At 37.6% G+C, this 20502-nt stretch overlaps 1 protein-coding gene across 3 annotated transcripts in view; it reads right to left on the bottom strand.

Moving 5' to 3' along the window:
* The window catches only part of ATG4A (autophagy related 4A cysteine peptidase), a 179209-nt gene that overhangs the window by 14652 nt on the left and 144055 nt on the right, over positions 1 to 20502 (bottom strand). For all 3 annotated transcript variants that reach the window (XM_053699137.1, XM_053699136.1, XM_053699135.1), the window contains exon 7: positions 18564 to 18643. In XM_053699137.1, coding sequence (XP_053555112.1) covers positions 18564 to 18643 — 80 coding nt within the window. The remainder of the gene's footprint in view (positions 1 to 18563; positions 18644 to 20502) is intronic.

The raw sequence follows: 20502 nt of genomic DNA, 5'->3' as shown, positions 1-20502 counted from the left end.
TTAGAGCACGGACTACGTCCAAATTGTGTAACAAACGTTCCTTCTTTGAAACTGGATTCGGACATAAAGAAGGTACAACTATCTCCTGGTTAATATTTTTGTTAGAAACAACCTTAGGAAGAAAACCAGGATTAGTACGCAAAACCACCTTATCTGCATGGAACACCAGATAGGGCGGAGAACACTGCAGAGCAGATAACTCTGGGGGAGAGAGAGCGCAAAAGAGAGGGGGAGAGAGAGTGCAAAAGAGAGGGGAAAGAGAGAGCATAAAAGAGAGGGGGGAGAGAGCATAAAAGAGAGGGGAGAGAGATCACAAAAGAGAGGGGGAGAGAGCGCAAAAGAGAGGGGGAGAGAGAGCGCAAGAGAGGGGGGGCAGAGAGTGCAAAAGAGACAGGGGAGAGAGAGCGCACAAGAGATGGGGGAGAGAGAGAGCACAAAAGAGAGGGGAGAGAGAGAGAGCGCAAAAGAGAGGGGGGAGAGAGAGAGCGCAAAAGAGAGGGGGAGAGAGAGAGCGCAAAAGAGAGGGGGAGAGAGAGAGCACAAAAGAGAGGGGGAGAGAGAAAGCTCAAAAGAGAGGGGGGAAAGAGCTCAAAAGAGAGGGAGAGAGAGCTCAAAAGAGAGGGGGAGAGAGCGCAAAAGAGAGGGGGGAGAGAGAGAGAGAGTGCAAAAGAGAGGAGGAGAGAGAGAGCTCAAAAGAGAGGGGGAAGAGAGAAAGCTCAAAAGAGAGGGGGAGAGAGAGAGCAAAAGATAGGGGGGAGAGAGAGAGCAAAAGAGAGGGGGAGGGAGAGAGTGCAAGGGGTGGGACCGCTGCACTGCAAAAAATGGCCCGTGTGAACGGGCTTTAGGACTAGTAATAATAATAATAATGTAGTAACATTATGACTAATGAGTGAAAACATATACAGGGATCTAGTATGTGATGTCTCCTTTTAACCACAAACAAGTTATAGGGTCAACAATACAATGTAATAAGTAGTGTAATCTAATAAATAATTATAATTAGTTAAATATCTTACAGTCCTTGCAATAAAACATCCAAACATTAGTCAAGACTACCTAGTTTAAAAGTTGCCATCCAAATGCACTCCTACTGGATAAAGGGCCATGCAGCATGTATAAGATGAACGTTTAGACAGGAAGTTGCTTTTAGAACCAATCAGCCGTGGTGCTTAGCAATACAGACGGAGATTACAAGTAGGAGGTTTTGCAGCATCCGTATTGTCTCATTCTATTTTAAAGGAAAATTAAACTTTTTTTCCTTATTTAATGATTCAGACAGAGCATACAATTGTAAACAACTAACTGAATTCCTTTGAGTGAGCCAATGGCAAGAAGCATACATGTGCAGCCACCAATCAGCAGCTTGCTTCCAGTAATGCACTGTTGCTCCTGAGAATACCTAGGTATGCTTTTCAAAATAGAAAAACAAAAGGCACATTAGATAATGTAGGTAAATTGTTCAAAATTGCATGCTGTATCTGAAAAATGAAAGTTTAATTTAGACTTTACTGTCCATTTAAGTATCTTCAAATCATCATCCTTCACCTCCCAAACCCCTAAAGCAGCTTAATCAGCAACTCAAAAGCAACATTCAATCATATTCTGTGCACATAGATTTTTTATACATAACAGTGTTCTCACTGGGACCTTTTTAATGGGCACACCACCCATCTGATTTTACTGACCACCCGGCTAATATTGTAGCCGATCGTAAGAGATATGAAACCCAAAAATGTACTTTTGGGACGCAGACAGAGCATGCAATTTTAAATAAATTTCAAATTTACTTATACTATCAATTTTCTTTGTTATCTCTGTATCTTTTGTTGAAAGGCAGGGACATAAGCTCAGGAGCCTAACCATGTCTAGAGCACTATATGGCAGCAGTTTTGCAACAATGTTAGCCATTTGCAAGAGCACTAAATGGTAGCATCATTTCCTGCCATGTAAGTGCTCCAGATGCCTACCTGGGTATTTCTTCAATACAGAATATTATCATAGGAACTAAGCAAATTTAACAATAGAAGTAAATTGTATGCTCTGTCTGAATCACAAAAGAAACGTTTTGAGTTTCATATCCCTATTAGCTAAAATTAGTTCATATTAAAGGGATACAAACCCTCAAACATGTATTTTGTGACTCAGAGCATACAATTTTTAAAACGTTTCCAATTTACTTCTATTATCAAATTGCTTCATTACCATGGTGTTCTGTTTTAAAGAGATACCTAGGTAGGCATCTGGAGCACTAAATGGCAGGAAATAGTGTCATCTAGTGCTCTTGCATATGGATAACTTTCTTGTAAAGCTGCTGCCATATAGTGCTCCAGAAATGGGCCAGCCCCTAAGCATACGACCCTGCTTTTCAACAAAAAATACCAAGAGAATGAACAAACATTGATAATAGAAGTAAATTAGAAAGTTGTTTAAAATCGCCTGTTCTTTCTGAATAATCTTAATCATGAAAGAAAATGTTTGAGTTTCATATCTCTTTAATTGTTTTCAATGTTTGTTGTTTTTCCTTCAAGATATAGAAATAGCATGCAATTTTAAAAAGCTTTCTAATGTACTTCTATTATCTAATTTGCTTCATTCTCTTGATATCATTTGCTGAAAAACATATCTAGATAGGCTCAGTAGCTGCTGATTGGTGGCTGCACATAGATATCTCGTGTGATTGGCTTACCCATGTGCATTGCCATTTCTTCAACAAAGGATATCTAAAGAATGAAGCAAATTAGATAATAGAAGTAAATTGGACAGTTGTTTAAAAACATAATTTATGTAAGAACTTACCTGATAAATTAATTTCTTTCATATTGGCAAGAGTCCATGAGCTAGTGACGTATGGGATATACATTCCTACCAGGAGGGGCAAAGTTTCCCAAACCTCAAAATGCCTATAAATACACCCCTCACCACACCCACAATTCAGTTTAACGAATAGCCAAGTAGTGAGGTGATAAAATAAGGAGTAAAAAAGAATACAAAAAGAGGAACTGGAAAAATAATTGTGCTTTTATACAAAAAATCATAACCACCAGAAAAAGAGTGGGTCTCATGGACTCTTGCCAATATGAAAGAAATGACTTTATCAGGTAAGTTCTTACATAAATTATGTTTTCTTTCATGTAATTGGCAAGAGTCCATGAGCTAGTGACGTATGGGATAATGAATACCCAAGATGTGGGAGACCACAGAAGAGTCACTAGAAAGGGAGGGATAAAATAAAAACAGCTATTTCCGCTGAAAAAATTAAATCCACAAAAAAATAAGTCTTTCTTATAAGTTTACAAGAAAAAAACTTAAATCATAAGCAGAAGAATCAAACTGAGACAGCTGCCTGAAGAACTTTTCTACCAAAGACTGCTTCTGCAGAAGCAAAAACATCAAGGGCCCGATCCGATATGCAGCGTCGCCCGCAAAAGCCGTCGACGACGATTTTGCACGATTTTGGTATTACATATACGGCGTAGCATACAAGTTACGCGCGTATATTTCACCCTTCAGCCGTATTTTTTTTACCCATAGACTAACATAGAACGACGCGCAATTTGGTATCCAATATACAGCGTAAGGACTTCAGAAAATCTACTCCATTCTCATCTCGCCACAAATTGCAGACGCAGGAACCCTTGCACTGACTATAAAAACCAACGTAACTCCCTGGAAGCCTTAACAAACACATACATTTAAGCAGCATCTCAAGGTTATAGGGAAAGTATACTATGATATTGCTTTTTTAAGGTTTATTTGTGTATTTCAAATAGTTTGAAGCCACAACATAATCAAATGGATTGAGCTTGTAGGTACTTTATCACATTGTGGACATATACTTGCTTATTTACTCTAAATTTATTCTCAAAACAATCAACAATACTTGGAGGAGAGAACAATGGGAAATCATAATTGTATTACCTTCATCTCTTTATATATGGGTTTTTATATGAATTTTGAATAGCAGAATTACGTGTGGCATTTATTTGAAATCGCGGATCATTTTTACGAGTGTTAGCCTAATTTGCATAAAACTACTCTATATTGACACTTTCCGTGGACAAAATACTAGTATTTGCACACATTTCAGAAGATCGCCAGTTTGTCCTACTTATGCCAGTTTAGCATCTGACGGCGCAGTATATGTAATACCCCGATGTGCGAGGTGAAATAACGGGCGGCGCGGGTACCCACGCTTGCGCCGAAAACTACGGCGTATATCGGATCGTGCCCCAAAACGCTCGAATTTAGTAAATGTATGCAAAGAAGACCAAGTTGCTGCTTTGCAAATCTGATCAACTGAAGCTACATTCTTAAAAGCCCAAAAAGTGGCGACTGATCTAGTAGAATGAGCTGTAATTCTCTGAGGTCGGAGACTGTCCCACCTCCAAATAAGCCTTGTGAATCAAAAGCTTTAACCATGATGCCAAAGAAATGGCAGAAGCTTTCTGGCCTTTCCTGGAACCAGAAAAAACAACAAATAGACTGGAAGTCTTTCTAAAATTTTTAGTAGCTTCGATATAGTATTTCAAAGCTCTTACAACATCTAAAGAATGTAAAGATCTTTCAAGAGCATTCTTTAAATTAGGACACAAAGAAGGAACAACAATTTCACTACTAATGTTGTTAGAATTCACAACCTTGGGACGAAATGTAAACGAAATCCGCAAAACAGCTTTATCCTGATGAAAAAATCAGAAAAGGAGACTCACAAGAGAGAGCAGACAATTCAGAAACTCTTCTAGCAAAAGAGATAGCCAAAAGGAACAACACTTTTCAAGAAAGTAGTTTAATATCCAGAGAATGCATAGGCTCAAACGGAGGAGCCTGCAAAGTTTTTAAAACCAAATTGATTTAATAACAGGCTTGATACGAACCAAAGCCTGAACAAAACAGTGAATATCAGGAAGCTTAGCAATCTTTCTATGAAATAAAACAGAAAGAGCAGTTTGTCCCTTCAAAGTACTTGCAGACAAACCTTTATCCAAACCATCCTGAAGAAACTGTAAAATTCTAGGAATTCTAAAAGAATGCCAAGAGAATTTATGAGAAGAACACCATGAAATATAGGTTTTCCAAACACAATAATAAATCTTCCTTGAAACAGACTTACGAGCCTGAAGCATAGTATTAATCAGAGAAACCACTATGACTCAGCACTAAGCTTTCAATTTCCATACCTTCAAATTTAGTGATTTGAGATCCTTATGGAAAAACGGCCCTTGACACAGAAAGTCTGGCCTTAACGGAAGTGGCCAAGGTTGGCAACTGGACATCCGGACAAAATCCGCATACCAAAGCCTGTGAGGCCATGCTGGTGCTATCAGAAACACATGCAATTGTTCCATTATGATCTAGGAGATCACCGTTGGAAGAAGAACTAGAGGCGGAAAAATATAAGCAGGTTGGTAACACCAAGGAACTGCTAACACATCCACCATCTCCGCATGAGGATCCCTGGACCTGGAAAGGTACCTGGGAAGCTTCTTGTTTAGATGGGATGCCATCAGATCTATTTCGGGAAGACCCCACATCTGAAAAATCTGATAAAATACATCTGGATGGAGAGACCACTCCCCTGGATGTAAGAACTGGCATCTTAGATAATCCGCTTCCCAATTGTCTACACCTGGGATATGTATAGCAGAAATTAGACAAGAATTAGATTCCGCCCAAGACAGTATCCAAGATACTTCTTTCATCGCTAAAGGACTGCGAGTCCCCCCTTGATGATTGACACATGCCACAGTTGTGATATTGTCTGTCTGAAAACGAATGAATAATTCTCTCTTTAATAGCGGCCAAGCCTGAAAAGCCCTGAAAATAGCACGGAGTACTAAAATATTTATTGTTAACCTCGCCTCTTGAGGATTCCAAACTCCTTGTGCTGTCACAGACCCCCAGACAGCTCCCCAACCTGTGAGACTTGCATCTGTTGAAATCACAGTCCAGGCAGGAAAATCAAAAGAGGCCCCTTGAATAATCCGATGATGGACTAACCACCAGGACAGAGAGAGTTGAATGTTGGGATTTAAGTATATCAACTGTGATATCCGAGTATAATTCCTGCACCATTGATTCAGCGTGCAAAGCTGCAGAGGTCTCATATGAAAATGAGTAAAGGGGATTGTGCCCGATGCTGCAGTCATGAGACCTAAAATTTCCATGCTCATAGCCACTGAAGGGAATGATTGAGACTGAAGGTTTCAACAGGCAGAAACCAATTTTATTTGTCTCTTGTCCGTTAAAGACAGAGTCATGGACACTGAATCTATGAGGAATCAAAGAACTCTTTGGTAAATTAATCCCCAAACCATGTCTTTGAAGAAACAACACAAGTTGATTTATGTGAGATTCTGCTAAATATAAAGACTTAGCCAGTACCAAGATATCGTCCAAATAAGGAAACACAGCAATACTCTGTTCTCTGACTACAGATAGAAGGGCACCGAGAACCTTCGAAAAGATTCTTGGAGCTGTTGTTAGGCCAAATGGAAGAGCAACAAATTGGTAATACTTGTCTAGAAAAGAGAATCTCAGAAACAGATAGTGGTCTGGATGAATCGGAAAGTGGGACTCTTACAAAACGATTTAAAAACTTTCCCACCCCTTCTTATAAATAGAGTGATGGCCTTGTACTCTTTTCCCACAGCACAAATTTGCATAAATGGTACACTTTCGGAGCAATTTGAAATAAGAAACGGGACAAGACAGGGATGCCCTCTTTCCCCACTTCTGTTTATACTTACCTTAGAAATACTGGCAAGTAGAATCAGGCTCAATGAAAAAATAAAGGGTATAGTTATAAATCGGAGAGAATACAAGCTTTCTATGTTTGCCGATGATGTGCTATTGTCATTATCTTGCCCACTGGGGTCTCTCTCCGCGGTACGGTCTGAACTGCAGGAATATGGTGAGGTCTCTAATTTTTTAGTGAATGCTAGCAAATCAGAACTTCTGCCAATCCACATGACTGATGCGGATACAGCAGAGATAAAAAAACAATGTACATACGCAATGCAACCGACTTCCATTAAATACCTAGGTATTCACTTGACAAACAACATAGACACCATCCGCACTATCAATTATGGTAACCTCTTAGCTAACATTTCAAACCAGGCCTCAACTTAGCTATCGAAACATTCTTCATGGATAGGGCGAATTAACACAGTCAAAATGATGATAATACCAAAAATCCTATACATCATGCAGACACTACCTATTGCACATACTTATATATAGGGTTGCACCAATACCGATACTAGTATCGGTACCGATACCAAGTATTTGCATGAGTACTTGTACTCGTCTAACTGCACCGATACTTAAACCGATACCTCCACTTTCTACCCATATGCTATCTTGTGACGTTTTTTCAAACTGCATGTTTCCATTTCATTTTAAGCTGGAGTGGAGACTAAGCTAAAAATTGTTTACTATTGTTCTGCCAATACAAATTGTTGTTATTTGGATTATTGTAGGAGAGATCAGTGTACCACGTTCAGACAAACCCCTGAAGTACTGGGCAGTTAATAAACTGACTGAGATTTCTAGCACTGGCTAAAATGGCCCAAAAATATCTTTCTGCCCCATGCAGTAGTGTGGAAAGTGAAAGACTGTTCAACTTAGAGTCGAACCTCCTTACTGATAGCAAAAACAGACTAATAGCTGAACATGCAGAGATGCTTCTGTTCTGTTCCTTAAAAAGAAACTTGCCACTAAGTTTTGAAAAACTATTCTTATTGCTTGATTGCCTTTTTTACTGCTAGTTCTCATCTTGCACAATTATGTTCAAAACATACTGTACTCTGAGTAACATCCATACCCTTAGATTATATAATTGCAGGAAGAGTACTCATAGGACAAATTAAGTTAATTCCAATGAACACTCATCCTGCAATTATAGGACTAGATTTTGATTGGTAAGCTTTACCAATGCTCTGTTCACATTTCCAATTCCATAGACTTTAATGGAGTAGGACATGTAATGAGATCATTGGTAAAGCTTGCCAGTCAAATGTAATCTAGCCCATAGTGTTGTTCCCCATGATTAAACAGTGCACTGTTCTATTTTTTACTGTATTGCACTTTTGGTTGGTTGTAATTTTATATTTGTTATTTATTGCTGTTATTAATATATTTTATTGTAATATTTTTATTTATAAACATGTTCGGTGAACTTTGTGACAAATAAAACTTTTATTATTTCATAATGTCTTTTGAGTTACAGTCCTTCATAATTATAAAGAAGGAATCTTAAATAGTTAGTCTGTATTGTGCTTGGTAAACTGTCACATGACAGTAAAAAAAAGTATCGGTAATTGGTATCGGCAAGTATTTGAAAACAAGTATCGGTACTTGTACTCAGTCTTAAAAGAATGGTATCGGTGCAACCCTACTTATATATATATATATATATATATATATATATATATATATATATATAAACAGAAAATACAAAGAATAATTTACTTGGAAAAAAAGACCACCTAGGGTCAATAAATTATCTATATATGTACATAAGGAAATGGGAGGTTTAGGGGTACCTAATATATCATTATACAAAAAAGCAATTTCCCTACAAAGAATAATAGACTGGTGTAGAAATGATTCTGATAACCCAAAGCATTGGATACAAATAGAACATGACATGGCAAGGGTCACTCAATTGGGTGGAGCCTGTTGGACACCTAGACTCATGCCTAAGGTACAAAGTAACACTACATCCACAGTAGCAGCCACAATAACAGATTGGAGATATATATGTAATGATATTGGAGGCATATCCAGTCCTTATTCCCCATTGACCCCAATACTGGCAAATTCAGAATTTAAAGTAGGCATGAAGCATAATGAGGGATCTGTCCATAACTTGGAGGGGGTATACCCATATCCCTAATTACTAACCTAGGTAGACTAAAACCAAGAAACGAGATGGAAGAGGTGGGAAACGGGTTATTTAAGAAATGGCTACATTATCATCAAGTTAACCACTTCATAAATACTCATAGAAATAGATCAAGTATCTTACGAGCATTAACACCATTTGAACAAATTTGTAATTCCAGACACCCACAAACAGGGCTTATATCCATTAGCTATAAGCTTTTACTCACAGCTACATCCCCCAAGCCACATAATTTTGTAAAAGGATGGGAGAGAGAATTGTTGGGATGTCAGGAACCAAAAGGTGTGGGGAGCGATCTTCCGAAACATAGCATATTCTGCTCACACAACAAAAGCATTAGAGACAAACTATAAAGTGTTGTTTAGATGGTACATGACCCCGAGTAGAATGAAATACTTATTCCTTACAGCTAACGACAGGTGTTGGAGGTGTTCACAGAAGATAGGGAATATGAGCCACATATGGTGGACATGTCATGAAGCACATTCTTTCTGGAAACAAATAATAGAGGAAGTAAAAAGTGTGTTGTCAGGTTACATTTCGCTTGACCCATTAGTATGTCTTTTTAATAAACTCACGGAAGTGAAATGTGCAATCAAGAGAATTTTAGGACATATTATGTTGAACACAGCTAAATAACTGGGACACAATATTCTGAATCCAATGACTCCGAATGGAACCTGCCCAAATGTCTTGAAATAATTTTTATCTGCCCCCCACCAGCAGAACTGGATTGAGGGCCGCATCTTCATGCAGACTTGGGGGCTGGCTTTGGTTTCTTGTAAGGCTTGGATTTATTCCAACTCAGAGATGGCTTCCAATTGGAGCCAGAGTCTCTAGGGGAAGGAATGGTTTTCTGTTCTCTATTCTGACGAAAGGAACAAAACTGATTAGAAGCTGATTAGAAGCTTTAGATTTGCCTTTAGACTTTTTATCTTGAGGCAAAAAATAGTGGAAAAAATTGAATCCAACTGGGAACCAAACAAATTATTACCCTGGAATGAAAGAGATAGTAACCTAGATTTAGATACCATGTCAGCATTCCATGATTTGAGCCATAAAGCTCTTCTAGCTAAAATAGCCAAAGACATAGATTTAACATTAATCTTGATGATATCAAAAATAGCATCACAGATAAAATGATTAGCATGTTGAAGCAAACGAACAATGCTATGCAAATCAGAGTCTTTTTTTCGTTGTGCTAAGCTATCCAACCAAAAAGCCGATGCAGCCGCGACATCAGCCATAGAAATGGCAGGTCTAAGCATATAGCCAGAATGCAAATAAGCTTTCCTTAGATAAGATTCAATCTTCCTATCTAAAGAATCCTTAAAAGAGGTACTATCTTCCATAGGAATAGTAGTGCGTTTAGCAAGAGTAGAAATAGCCTCATCAACCTTAGGGACTTTTTCCCAAAACTCTAAATTAACCACTGGCAAAGGATACAACTTTTTAAACCTTGAAGAAGGAACAAAAGAAGTACCAGGCTTAGGCCATTCCTTAGCAATCACATCAGAAAAAGCATCAGGAACAGGGAAACCTAAGGAGTAGACACAGGAGGTTTATAAACAGAATTTAAATGTTTACTGAATTTTTTATCAAGAGGACCAGACTCCTCAATATCCAAAGTTATCAACACTTCTTTCAACAAAGAACGAATATACTCAAATACTTAAAAAGATAAGATGATTTATCAGTGTCAATGTCTGAAGTAGGATCTTCTGAGTCAGAGAGATCCTCATTAGAGGAGGATATATCAATATGTTGTCTGTCATTACAAATTTCATCAGTAATATGAGAAGTTTTAAAAGACCTTTAACATTTATATTTGAAGGCGGTATAGCAGCCATAGTCTACTGTTTCGCATCAGCAATATCATTTTTCATAACAACAGGGATATCATGTACTTTAAATGTTGAAGGAAAAACAGATAATGTACTAGCACTAATAGAAACCTTTTCTGCATTCAAAAGCTTATCATGACAACTGTTACATATTACAGTTGGAGATATAATCTCCACTAGCTTACAACAGATACACTTAGCTTTGGTAGAACTGTGTTCAGGCAGCATGGTTCCTACAGCGACTTCTGAGACAGGATCAGATTGAGACATCTTGTAAAATGTAAAAAAGAAAAAATAACATTAAACAAAAATATCTTATTTCCACATCTAGCAGTTTCAAGAATGGGAAAAAATGCAAATGCTAAAATTGACAAAAAAGCAAATAGCATAGCCCTCTGATCATAAAGAAGGCAAGGAGCATATAGGAAGTGGGGTAAAATATAAATAATTTTTTTGGTGCCAAGAATGACGCACAACTAAGACGTAGGAAATTATGAACTTGCGTCGTGACAGACGTACATTCCCGCCCAAAAGATTTCTCGCGCCAAGAATGAGCCTAATATGCCCAGTTTTTAAAAGAAAACAAGTCAAATTGAAAAAAAGACTATACCCCAGGTAAGACAAACTTCCTAAACATGATTCCCATAACGAAACTGCTGGACTGCAAAGGGAAATACACATAGACCCGACTCATGGCAAATATAAGTAATAAACATATTTAAAACTTTATATTAATACATAAAGCGCCAAACCATAGCTGAGAGTGTCTTAAAATAATGATACATACTTACCGAAAGACACCCATCCGCATATAGCAGATAGCCAAACCAGTACTGAAAGCTATCAGCAGAGGTAATGGTATATAAGAGTATATCGTCAATCTGAAAAGGGAGGTAGGAGATGAGTCCCTACGACCGATAACAGAGAACCCATGAAAAGATTTCCCGCGAGGAAAACCATAACATCAAACAGGCGATACTCTCTTCACATCCCTCTGGCAAACACTGTACTCGGAGAGGAATTGCGCTTCAGAATGCTTAGAATCGCTTATCACAGGAGAATTTAGAAAACATCAAGCACAAACTTACTTACTTCCCCACCCCCATAGGAGGCAAAGTTAGTAAAACTGAATCGTGGTTTTGGTGAGGGGTGTATATATAGGCATTTTGAGGTTTGGGAAAAGTTGCCCCTCCTGGTAGGATTGTACATCTGTCACTATTTCATGGACTCTTGAAAGAAATTGAATTCTCTACCTGAATCATGAAAAAACATAATTTATGTAAGAACTTACCTGATAAATTCATTTCTTTCATATTAGCAAGAGTCCATGAGCTAGTGACGTATGGGATATACATTCCTACCAGGAGGGGCAAAGTTTCCCAAACCTCAAAATGCCTATAAATACACCCCTCACCACACCCACAAATCAGTTTAACGCATAGCCAAGAAGTGGGGTGGTAAGAAAAAAGTGCGAAAGCATAAAAAAATAAGGAATTGGAATAATTGTGCTTTATACAAAAAAATCATAACCACCACAAAAAGGGTGGGCCTCATGGACTCTTGCTAAAATGATAATAAATTATGTTTTCTTTCATGTAATTAGCAAGAGTCCATGAGCTAGTGACGTATGGGATAATGAATACCCAAGATGTGGATCTTCCACGCAAGAGTCACTAGAGAGGGAGGGATAAAAAAAAGACAGCCAATTCCGCTGAAAATAATCCACACCCAAAACAAAGTTTAAATCTTATAATGAAAAAAACTGAAATTATAAGCAGAAGAATCAAACTGAAACAGCTGCCTGAAGTACTTTTCTACCAAAAACTGCTTCAGAAGAAGAAAACACATCAAAATGGTAGAATTTAGTAAAAGTATGCAAAGAAGACCAAGTTGCTGCTTTGCAAATATGATCAACCGAAGCTTCATTCCTAAACGCCCAGGAAGTAGAAACTGACCTAGTAGAATGAGCTGTAATCCTTTGAGGCGGAGTTTTACCCGACTCGACATAAGCATGATAAATCAAAGACTTTAACCAAGACGCCAAAGAAATGGCAGAGGCCTTCTGACCTTTCCTAGAACCGGAAAAGATAACAAATAGACTAGAAGTCTTTCGAAAATTTTTAGTAGCTTCAACATAATATTTCAAAGCTCTAACTACATCCAAAGAATGCAACGATCTTTCCTTAGAATTCTTAGGATTAGGACACAAAGAAGGAACCACAATTTCTCTACTAATGTTGTTAGAATTCACAACCTTAGGTAAAAATTTAAAAGAAGTTCGCAACACCGCCTTATCCTGATGAAAAATCAGAAAAGGAGACTCACAAGAAAGAGCAGATAATTCAGAAACTCTTCTAGCAGAAGAGATGGCCAAAAGAAACAAAACTTTCCAAGAAAGTAATTTAATGCCCAGCGAATGCATAGGTTCAAACGGAGGAGCTTGAAGAGCCCCCAGAACCAAATTCAAACTCCAAGGAGGAGAAATTGACTTAATAACAGGTTTTATACGAACCAAAGCTTGTACAAAACAATGAATATCAGGAAGACTAGCAATCTTTCTGTGGAAAAGAACAGAAAGAGCAGAGATTTGTCCTTTCAAGGAACTTGCAGACAAACCTTTATACAAACCATCCTGAATAAACTGTAAAATTCTAGGAATTCTAAAAGAATGTCAAGAAAAATGATGAGAAAAACACCAAGAAATGTAAATCTTCCAGACTCGATAATATATCTTCCTAGATACAGATTTACGAGCCTGTAACATAGTATTAATTACTGAGTCAGAGAAACCTCTATGACTGAGAATCAAGCGTTCAATCTCCATACCTTCAAATTTAAGGATTTGAGATCCTGATGGAAAAAAGGACCTTGCGATAGAAGGTCTGGTCTTAATGGAAGAGTCCACGGTTGGCAAGTGGCCATCCGGACAAGATCCGCATACCAAAACCTGTGAGGCCATGCTGGAGCCACCAGCAGAACAAACGAGCACTCCTTTAGAATCTTGGAAATCACTCTTGGAAGGAGAACTAGAGGCGGAAAGATATAGGCAGGATGATACTTCCAAGGAAGTGACAATGCATCCACTGCCTCCGCCTGAGGATCCCTGGATCTGGACAGATACCTGGGAAGTTTCTTGTTTAGATGAGAAGCCATCAGATCTATTTCTGGAAGTCCCCACAATTGAACAATCTGAAGAAATACCTCTGGGTGAAGAGACCACTCGCCCGGATGTAACGTTTGACGACTGAGATAATCCGCTTCCCAATTGTCTATACCTGGGATATGAACCGCAGAAATTAGACAGGAGCTGGATTCCGCCCATACCAGTATTCGAGATACTTCTTTCATAGCCAGAGGACTGTGAGTCCCTCCTTGATGATTGACATATGCCACGGTTGTGACATTGTCCGTCTGAAAACAAATGAACGACTCTCTCTTTAGAAGAGGCCATGACTGAAGAGCTCTGAAAATTGCACGGAGTTCCAAAATGTTGATTGGTAATCTCACCTCCTGAGATTCCCAAACCCTTTGTGCTGTCAGAGACCCCCAAGCAGCTCCCCAACCTGTCAGACTTGCATCTGTTAAAATCACAGTCCAGGTCGGAAGAACAAAAGAAGCCCCCTGAACTAAACGATGGTGGTCTGTCCACCACGTCAGAGAGTGTCGTACAATCGGTTTTAAAGATATTAATTGAGATATCTTTGTATAATCCCTGCACCACTGGTTCAGCATACAGAGCTGAAGAGGTCGCATGTGAAAACGAGCAAAGGGGATCGCGTCCGATGCAGCAGTCATAAGACCTAGAATTTCCATGCATAAGGCTACCGAAGGGAATGATTGAGACTGAAGGTTTCGACAAGCTAAAACCAATTTTAGACGTCTCTTGTTTGTCAGAGACAGAGTCATGGACACTGAATCTATCTGGAAACCTAAAAAGGTTACCCTTGTCTGAGGAATCAATGAACTTTTTGGTAAATTGATCCTCCAACCATGTTCTCGAAGAAACAATACAAGTTGATTCGTATGAGATTCTGCTAAATGTGAAGACTGAGCAAGTACCAAGATATCGTCCAAATAAGGAAATACCACAATACCCTGTTCTCTGATTACAGACAGAAGGGCACCGAGAACCTTTGTAAAAATCCTTGGAGCTGTTGCTAGGCCAAACGGCAGAGCCACAAACTGGTAATGCTTGTCTAGGAAAGAGAATCTCAGAAACTGATAGTGATCTGGATGAATCGGAATATGCAGATATGCATCCTGTAAATCTATTGTGGACATATAATGCCCTTGCTGAACAAAAGGCAGAATAGTCCTTATAGTTACCATTTTGAATGTTGGTATCCTTACATAATGATTCAATATTTTTAAATCCAGAACTGGTCTGAAGGAATTCTCCTTCTTTGGTACAATGAAGAGATTTGAGTAAAACCCCAGCCCCTGTTCCAAAACTGGAACTGGCACAATTACTCCAGCTAACTCTAGATCTGAAACACATTTCAGAAATGCTTGAACCTTCACTGGATTTACTGGGACACGGGAAAGAAAAAATCTTCTTGCAGGAGGCCTTATCTTGAAGCCTATTCTGTACCCTTGTGAAACAATGTTCTGAATCCAAAGATTGTGAATCAAATTGATCCAAATTTCTTTGAAAAATTGTAATCTGCCCCCTACCAGCTGGGCTGGAATGAGGGCCGCACCTTCATGTTGACTTGGGAGCTGGCTTTGGCTTTCTAAAAGGCTTGGATTTATTCCAGACTGGAGATGGTTTCCAAACTGATACCGCTCCTGTAGGGGAAGGATCAGGCTTTTGTTCCTTATTGTGACGAAAGGAACGAAAACGATTAGTAGACCTAAATTTACCTTTAGATTTTTTATCCTGTGGTAAAAAAGTTCCTTTCCCCCCAGTAACAGTTGAAATAATGGAATCCAACTGTGAACCAAATAATTTATTACCCTGGAAAGAAAGGGAAAGCAAAGTTGACTTGGAAGACATATCAGCATTCCAAGTTTTAAGCCATAAAGCTCTTCTAGCTAAAATAGCTAGAGACATATACCTGACATCAACCCTAATGATATCAAAGATGGCATCACAAATAAAATTATTAGCATGTTGAAGAAGATTAACAATGCTATGAGAATTATGATCTGTTACTTGCTGCGCTAAAGCTTCCAACCAAAAAGTTGAAGCTGCAGCAACATCCGCTAAAGATATAGCAGGTCTAAGAAGATTACCTGAACATAAGTAAGCTTTTCTTAGAAAGGATTCAATTTTCCTATCTAAAGGATCCTTAAAGGAAGTACTATCTGCCGTAGGAATAGTAGTACGTTAAGCAAGAGTAGAGATAGCCCCATCAACCTTAGGGATTTTGTCCCAAAACTCTAATCTGTCAGATGGCACAGGATATAATTGCTTAAAACATTTAGAAGGAGTAAAAGAATTACCCAAATTATTCCATTCCCTGGAAATTACTTCAGAAATAGCATCAGGGACAGGAAAAACTTCTGGAATAACTACAGGAGATTTAAAAACCTTATTTAAACGTTTAGATTTAGTATCAAGAGGACCAGAATCCTCTATTTCTAATGCAATTAAGACTTCTTTAAGTAAAGAACGAATAAATTCCATTTTGAATAAATATGAAGATTTATCAGCATCAACCTCTGAAACAGAATCCTCTGAACCAGAGGAATCATTATCAGAATCAGAATGATGATGTTCATTTAAAAATTCATCTGAAAAATGAGAAGTTTTAAAAGACCTTTTACGTTTACTAGAAGGAGGAATAACAGACATAGCCTTCTTAATGGATTTAGAAACAAAATCTCTTATGTTAACAGGAACACTCTGAGTATTAGATGTTGATGGAACAACAACAGGTAATGTAACATTACTAAAGGAAATATTATCTGCATTAACAAGTTTGTCATGACATTCATTACAAAGAACAGCTGGAGGAACAGATACCACAAGTTTACAGCAAATACACTTAACTTTGGTAGATCCAGCATCAGGCAGTGATTTTCCAGAAGTATCTTCTGATTCAGGATCAATCTGAGACATCTTGCAATATGTAAAAGAAAAAACAACATATAAAGCAAAATTGATCAAATTCCTTAAATGACAGTTTCAGGAATGGGAAAAAATGCCAGTGAACAAGCTTCTAGCAACCAGAAGCAAATAAACAATGAGACTTAAATAATGTGGAGACAATAATGACGCCCATATTTTTTGGCCCCCAAAAAGACGCCCACATTATTTGGCGCCTAAATGCTTTTAGAGCCAAAAATGACGCCACATCCGGTAACACCAACATTTTTGGCCCAAAAACGTCAAAAAATGACGCAACTTCCGGCGACAAGTATGACGCCGGAAATAACAAAGAAATTTTTTTGCGACAAAAAAGTCAGCGCCAAGAATGACGCAATAAAATGAAGCATTTTCAGCCCCCGCGAGCCTAACAGCCCACAGGGAAAAAAGTCAAATTTTAAGGTAAGAAAATTGATTATTCAAATGCATTATCCCAAATAATGAAACTGACTGTCTGAAATAAGGAATATTGAACATCCTGAATCAAGGCAAATAAATGTTTAACACAAATATTTAGAACTTTATATAAAAGTGCCCAACCATAGCTTAGAGTGTCACAAAAATAAGACTTACTTACCCCAGGACACTCATCTACATGTAGTAGAAAGCCAAACCAGTACTGAAACGAGAATCAGTAGAGGTAATGGTATATATAAGAGTATATCGTCGATCTGAAAAGGGAGGTAAGAGATGAATCTCTACGACCGATAACAGAGAACCTATGAAATAGACCCCGTAGAAGGAGATCATTGAATTCAAAATAGGCAATACTCTCTTCACATCCCTCTGACATTCACTGCACGCTGAGAGGAAAACCGGGCTCCAACCTGCTGCGGAGCGCATATCAACGTAGAATCTAGCACAAACTTACTTTACCACCTCCACAGGAGGCAAAGTTTGTAAAACTGATTTGTGGGTGTGGTGAGGGGTGTATTTATAGGCATTTTGAGGTTTGGGAAACTTTGCCCCTCCTGGTAGGAATGTATATCCCATACATCACTAGCTCATGGACTCTTGCTAATTACATGAAAGAAAAAATATTTGTTGGGTTTAGGGTCCCTTTAAAGGGACAGTCTACACCAAAATTGTTATTGGTTAAAAAGATAGACAACACCTTTACTACCCATTCTCCAGCTTTGCACAACCAACATTGTAATATACTTAAAACATTTAACATATACTAATAACATTTATAATATACTTAATAACATTTTAACCTCTAAATGTCTGCCTTTTTCTACACCACTACAGACAGCCTCTTATCACATGCTTTTTTATTATCTTTTCACAACTAGACACTGCTAATTCATTTGTGCCTTATAGATTACATTGCGCTCTCTCCCGTGGAGTTTTGCAGGATACAGCACTAACTGGTTAAAATGCAAGTCAATAGATAATAAACAAATAGCCATGTGATAAGGGGGCTGTCAGAAGAGGCTTAGATGCAAGGTAATATAACCATTTTGTCTGTGCAAAACTGAGGCATGGGTAATAAAGGGATTATCTATCTTTTTAAACAATAACCATTTTGGAGTAGACTGTCCTTTTAAGTAACATTTGTAAATAAAATAAAAATAAAATAATGCAAAGTATTACACTGTCCCCACCCAGCTACTTTATAATGCGACCCAGCTGAAATATTTTCTGCGGAGAACACTGCATGCCCATATCTATCTATACATTAAAAAACAAAATATATCAATACAAATACATTACTTACTGATATCTTCAATAACCACAGTGTTATCCATGGATACATAGACTGCTAATGAATTCCATTCATCAAACAAAGCAAGTTTTCTAGAATAAATAGAAATGTCCTTAATGTGATTTAATTTAAATATTGCCAATTCTAAAGAGGAATGTTAGTAATTAGTTTATATTACATTGAACATTGGTTTATTTATAACAGTGTAGGAAATATATTAAAACTATATATAATTATATAATAGACTATTAGCGGAATGTGGGAGGGATCTAGAGAAAGATCCAGGAACAACTGAGCATATTGACTACTGTTATAACAACAGCATTTAAACCTCTGAGCCATTGGGAGGGATCGTATTGCAGTAGGCTGCCAGAGAAAGATCCAGGAACAACTGAGCTAACGGAAGGACGTTTGAGGGCTGATACTGAGGAGACACCATCTGTAACACTGAGCTGTAAAAATACCTCATAGTGGATGAGGTAGAAACAATTGAGTGCGGATATTTTACACTAGGAGTGCCTCTTGTGCGCTTGCCTACTCTTACACACACATATATATATATATATATATAGGGAGTCTCATTCTATTATGGAGAGTAAAAGCAGGAATGATTCAGCCCTCTGTGGCAAAGTAGTGTTAGGACCAGTCTAATTGGGGCACCTTGTAAGTTGGTGACTGGCTAAGCAGAATATGGCCATATTGTGTGACTAAGATCCCAATATTATTTAAAAAGAATAGTTGTCTCTTGATGTTGTTTGCAGGCAATTTTTTTTGCAGCAGTTAAAAAAAAAATATGTTGTGCTTTTGAAAATTGATGTGTGCCAATACCTCTTTGTTTGTGTATATATATATATATATATATACACACATACACACACATACATACACACATATACATACATATACAGTACATACACACATATACATACAGTACATACATATACATACATACACACATATACATGCATATACAGTACATACATATACAGTACATATATATACATACATATACAGTACATACATATACAGTACATACACACATATACATACATACATATACAGTACATACACACATATACATACATAAATACATATACATACATACATATACAGTACATACACACATATACATACATATACAGTACATACACATATAGTACATACACACATATACATATATATATACAGTACATACACACATATACATACATATATATATATATATACATACATACACACATATACATACATACATATACAGTACATACACACATACATAAATACATATACATACATACATATATATATATATACATACATACGTACATATACATACACATACAGTACATACACACATACATATACAGGTAGCCCTCAGTTTACGCCGGGGTTAGGTTCCAGGAGGAATGGTTGTAAATCGAAACCGTTGTAAATTGAAACCCAGTTTATAATGTAAGTCAATGGGAAGTGAGGGAGATAGGTTCCAGGCCCCTCTCAAAATTGGCATAAGTAACACCTAATACATTATTTTTAAAGCTTTGAAATGAAGACTTTAAATGCTAAACAGCATTATAAACCTAATAAAATAATCACACAACACAGAATATATAATTAAACTACGTTAAATGAACAAAAACATTTGTTAAATAGCATTGTAAACCTAATAAAATAATCACACAACTCAGAATTTACTTGCATTTTTCTGCACACAGTTCTTTCTATGCATTCCAATCTGCACTGATTTATAGACAGGAATATATTGTTCCTTTGAAATCTGCTTGATAGCTCAGGTCTGGTTAAATTCATTAATTTCAGCTTGCTTGGCTTTGCTGCAACACAAGCTGACAGCTCCACCTACTGGCTATTTTAATAAATGCACTGCTTCTCAATGCTTTTCAATAGCAGTCACATGACTGGAAAAAAAGGTTATTATTCTGAAACGGTGTAAATT

This window comes from Bombina bombina, chromosome 1, assembly GCF_027579735.1.
Source record: "Bombina bombina isolate aBomBom1 chromosome 1, aBomBom1.pri, whole genome shotgun sequence".
Taxonomy (NCBI): Eukaryota; Metazoa; Chordata; class Amphibia; order Anura; family Bombinatoridae; genus Bombina; species Bombina bombina.
This window is presented reverse-complemented; position numbering and strand designations above follow the sequence as displayed.